Source organism: Spinacia oleracea, chromosome 4 (assembly GCF_020520425.1).
Source record: "Spinacia oleracea cultivar Varoflay chromosome 4, BTI_SOV_V1, whole genome shotgun sequence".
Lineage (NCBI taxonomy): Eukaryota > Viridiplantae > Streptophyta > Magnoliopsida > Caryophyllales > Amaranthaceae > Spinacia > Spinacia oleracea.
Window position 1 is genome coordinate 70,555,730 of NC_079490.1, and position 4,501 is coordinate 70,560,230.

General features: G+C 49.3%; 1 protein-coding gene across 2 annotated transcripts; it reads left to right on the forward strand.

Moving 5' to 3' along the window:
• LOC130460078 (uncharacterized) lies at positions 1 to 3,403 on the forward strand. Of its 2 annotated transcripts, XM_056827734.1 has the most exons (4): positions 1 to 756; positions 1,577 to 1,922; positions 2,019 to 2,209; positions 2,283 to 3,403. In XM_056827734.1, exons 1-4 carry the CDS (start codon positions 25 to 27, stop codon positions 2,874 to 2,876), a joined length of 1,863 nt encoding a protein of 620 aa, XP_056683712.1. In that variant the 5' UTR covers positions 1 to 24; the 3' UTR covers positions 2,877 to 3,403. The 2 variants fall into 2 exon arrangements, with proteins under 2 accessions (XP_056683712.1, XP_056683711.1); XM_056827733.1 differs by having other exon boundaries at positions 1,577 to 2,209.
• The last annotated feature ends 1,098 nt before the right edge of the window (positions 3,404 to 4,501 follow it).

The window sequence follows — 4,501 nt, forward strand, 5'->3', positions numbered from 1 at the left end:
TATGCCGCGTCCATCAAACTCGGCATGAGATTCCCTCCACACCCCTTCGTTGTGGAGGTGTTAGATGGTTTTAATATTGGGGTGGCCCAGCTGACCCCCAACTCATGGGCGGATATCTTTGGCTACATTGCCAAATGTGCGCTGAACGACGTGGAGCCGTCCTTCAACGCCTTTCTGCATCTGGTCTCCCTCTCTCGTTCCCCCAGTGCCGCCAAAGGGTGGTTTAATCTGAGCAGCCGTGGTACCTACCAGACAGTGGTCGGCAAGCTCAGCAAGTGGCATATGTGGAGGAAGAGGTGGGTCGTGTTTTACACGGACGACCAGGAGATGTATGAGAGAATGAGCCGTTGGAACTGCAACGCCAACTTCATGGATCGTGACGAGCCCCTTCCACCCCTTACTGCCGAAGAGTGGGATCAGATAATGGTCCTGTTCAGGGCCAACACTTACCACTTAACAGTGGATAAGAGTTTCCATGTGCCGGCCGAGTGGTTGCCGCACATTAGCCAGTTTCGGAACGAGGCTTTTCTAGCGGCCGTAGGCTTAGGATATTCCATGACTCGAGGTTGTATGCCAATTTATGTGCCGCTCTGCCTTGGTCTTATTCATTTTTCTAACTTTGGATTTCTTTTGTTCTCAGAGGAAGGAATGAGCAAGTTGTCGGCGGCGGATACCGGGAAAGGCGATATGACCGATTGGATGGCGGACATCTATGAGGCCAAGATGCAAAAAGCCAAGGCCGAGTTGGAGGAGAAGGTGAGTATTCTCTTAGGTTGTTTTTTGCAAGTTAAGCTTCCTCCGTCCATCGTCTATAGTGGACGTCTATTTAGTGACGAGCCGATATCCTGACATGTGACCCATGTTTGCTAATGTTGGCCTCGTCACTTTTTAATGACGGGCCCCTTTGTGAGTGTTTTTCCTGTGGTTGCCAAGGTGCGCCTCGTCACCTTTTAAGACGGGCCACCCCCACCCCTTTTTTACAAGTGACTCGTGGTTGATAGGGTACGCCTCGTCATTTTCGAGACGGGCGTCCTTTTTTATGACGAGCCATTTTTATATGAGTGTTGCACTTGATAAGGTACGCCTCGTCATTTTTAAGACGGGCGTCCTTTTTTAATGACGAGCCACTATTTAATGACTTGTGATTGATAAGGTACGCCCCGTCATTTTTAAGACGGGCGTCCTTTTTCAATGACGAGCCACTGTTCTGTGAGTGACTTGTGATTGAAAAGGTACGCCTCGTCATTTTTGAGACGGGCGTCCTTTTTAATGACGAGCCACTGTTCTGTGAGTGACTTGTGATTGATGAGGTACGCCTCGTCATTTTTGAGACGGGCGTCCTTTTTAATGACGAGCCACTGTTCTGTGAGTGACTTGTGATTGATGAGGTACGCCTCGTCATTTTTGAGATGGGCGTCCTTTTTAATGACGAGCCACTACATGGTGAGTGACTTGTGATTGATCAGGTACGCCGTCATTTTTAAGATGGGCGTCCTTTTTAATGACGAGCCACTATATGGTGAGTGACTTGCGATAGATGACGAGGCCTAATATTTGACTGTCCTTTCTTTTTTAGCAAGCTAAGGACGCGGCTAGGGCGTCAGGGAAGAAGAAGGGGACGACTCTGTCCCAGCTGAAGAAGAGAGCTGTGCCGGCTGGCTCGGAGACTCCGAGTACCTTCAAGAAGCCAAAACCCCTACCTCGCCGTCTCGTGAAGAAAGACGAGTCGAAGGTTGCTGAGGGGGGATGCCCTGATGACGAAGAGATGGGCGTGGACAAGCCGTCTCTGGTGGTGGACTTGGTGTCCAAATCGAGGTTCGGTGGGCATCCGGACGAGCTGGAGGACCCTCTTTCGGGAATCCCGGCCGACGTCCGCTCTCAGATACCGGCGGAGGTGGCCCGCCGAGCTAGGTCTTCGGGCGGTAAGTATTATTCGAACGTCGTTCAGACGTATCGAGCCTCCTCTGGCAGTTCTTCTTACTCTCCGCGTCATCCTAAGGCCGTTGTTTTTCCTATAGCCAAAGACAAAGGGAAGGATGCAGCTGCTGCCGAGGACGAGAACGTACCTGCTACTCCCCACTATTCGTCAAAGGATAGGGTGGCTATATGCCGCAAGGTTTTTAAGGCCGTCCCCGCAGAGTATGTTGCTTCTCTTCCTGGCCGCAAGACTGACGCCCAGTTTGGTGCGATCCAGGCCACTCTTCTCGACGTAAGTCTATTTCCAACTTGCTTGTACTTGTCTTCTCTTTTAGAGTCATTTACTAATATGTAGCTTCTTTCAGTTGTTCTGCCGCATGGAATTCTGCAAGAGTTGGAAGACCCGCACTGCTGAGGAGCTCAAAGCTCAGGTGGCTGAGTCCACCCACCATGGCGACTATGCGTTCAAGTCCATTGAAGAGGTCCGCCTGCAGATGCAGACGACCATAGACCTTCAAGCGAAGGAGGTAGCTGCGTTGAGATCTGACAAGGCCGAGCTGCTTAAGAAGATCTTGGCGCAGGACAAGGACATGGTGGCAATGGTCGAGGAGGCCAAGACAGCGGCGGCGGAAATACGGGCGGTTCAGGACCAGTTGCGGGAGTACCCTCAGGTCAAAGAGGCGGCTGAGGAAGCCGAGCATCTTCGTGGGGAGCTGGAGACGGCCAGATCGCAAGTTCGCACCTTGCGTGAGCGTCTTCTGGAATCCTATGATCAGGGGGAACAAGCGACCAAGGACGCTGTTAAGCACGCCTGGGAGAGCCACATGTCAGAGTATGATCTTGGGTGGTTCCAGCGGCGAATGGAGCACAGTGCCGCTGTGTTGGCTGCTGAACGTCTTGGTCAGCCGCCCCCTGAGTTTGTATCATCTGATGACGAGGACGATGCGGCCGCTCCCTGATTTGCTTCCTTTCCTGCTTTTTTTTTAAAATTTTATTCAAGCGTTCCCGTGCCTAAGGGCAAAAACAATTATGTTGTAAAGTTTTGGCGCTGATGGCGTCTGTATCATTGTGCCTGCTGAGCACACAACAATTTTCTTTCTTTTTTCTGGTCAAGAATTCTGAGCTACTTTTACACGCCTTTCTACGGGCGTTGTTTTATAAGTAAATAGGTTTTTTGATGCTTCTCTTATCTCGCATTTACTTGCTCTTCATAATTTGATTATTCCTTAATCAATAGGCTTAATCAATAGGTATGATTGCCAAGGTGCAACCGAGTGTACACTAAGCACGTTGATGCCGCAGGCAACTGAGTATGCGCTAGGCCCTACTTTGGTCGTCACTTTCTTTGGCGAGCGTGTCTATAACGATATTGATTGACGCAAGTCAATCAATAGGTATGATTGCCGCTAGACATGCTCGTCAAATGGACTGTACGGCCAAACGTTCGTGCCGCCTAACTTTGAGCAAACAACCTTTGTTTCGAAGTTAATCGTGCGGCTGAACTTTTGAGCGGACAACCTTTGTTTCCAAGTGGTTGGTGCCGCTGGCAACTGAGCATGTGCTAGGCCCCACTGTGGTCGTCGCCTTCTTTGGCGAGCATGTCTATAACGATATTGATTGGCGCAAGTCAATCAATAGGTATGATTGCCGCTAGACATGCTCGTCAAATGGACTGGCCGGCCAAACATGCGTGCCGCCGCGCTTTTTAGCAAACAACCTTAGTCTCTTTGATATTGGTGCCGCAGGCAACTGAGCATCCGCTAGGCACTACTGTGATAGTCGCTTTCTTTGGCGAGCGTGTCTATAACGATATTGATTGACGTAAGTCAATCAATAGGTATGATTGCCGCTAGACATGCTCGTCAAATGGGCTGGACGGCCATATTTTCGTGCCGCCGCACTTTTGAGCAAACAACCTATGTTTCAAAGTTGTTCATGCCGCTGGGCTTTTGAGCGAACAACCTATGTTTCAAAGTTGTTCATGCCGCTGGGCTTTTGAACAAATAACTTACGATTTAAGTTTATTTGTGCCGCTGGCACTTATTATGCTGTACTGGTCGGCCAGCGGCTTGCTTATATTGGGAGGGGAGTTGGATAGGTGATCAGCCTACAACTTGGTGCTAATCTGGGCCACTTCTTAGGCTTCAAACAATTAGTCTTGCTAAGTTTTTGCTAATCTGGGCCACTTCTCAGGCCGTCATACAATTAGGCTTTGGTTATGCATTGGAGTGTATATTTTTATATTCATTGTGCGAGCAATAAATATTACGAGACAAATAGAGTAGTATTATTTATAACTTTGCAAGGCGAATTTAGCCGGTTACAAAAGTAATTACTACCCTACTATGACCATTAGAGGCCGCCCCTTGGGCAATGGATCGTGGTAAGTAAGACAAGGCTTAGCACATATCTAGAAGAAATATTTCTTGATATTGTCGGCATTCCAAGTGCACGAAATAGGGCGGCCTTGCATGTCTTGAATGCGGTAGGTTCCATCTCTAACTTCATCATAGATCTCGTAAGGTCCCTCCCAAGTGGGCGTCAGCTTACCTTGTTCATTTGCTCGTCCTGTGGACTCCATTTT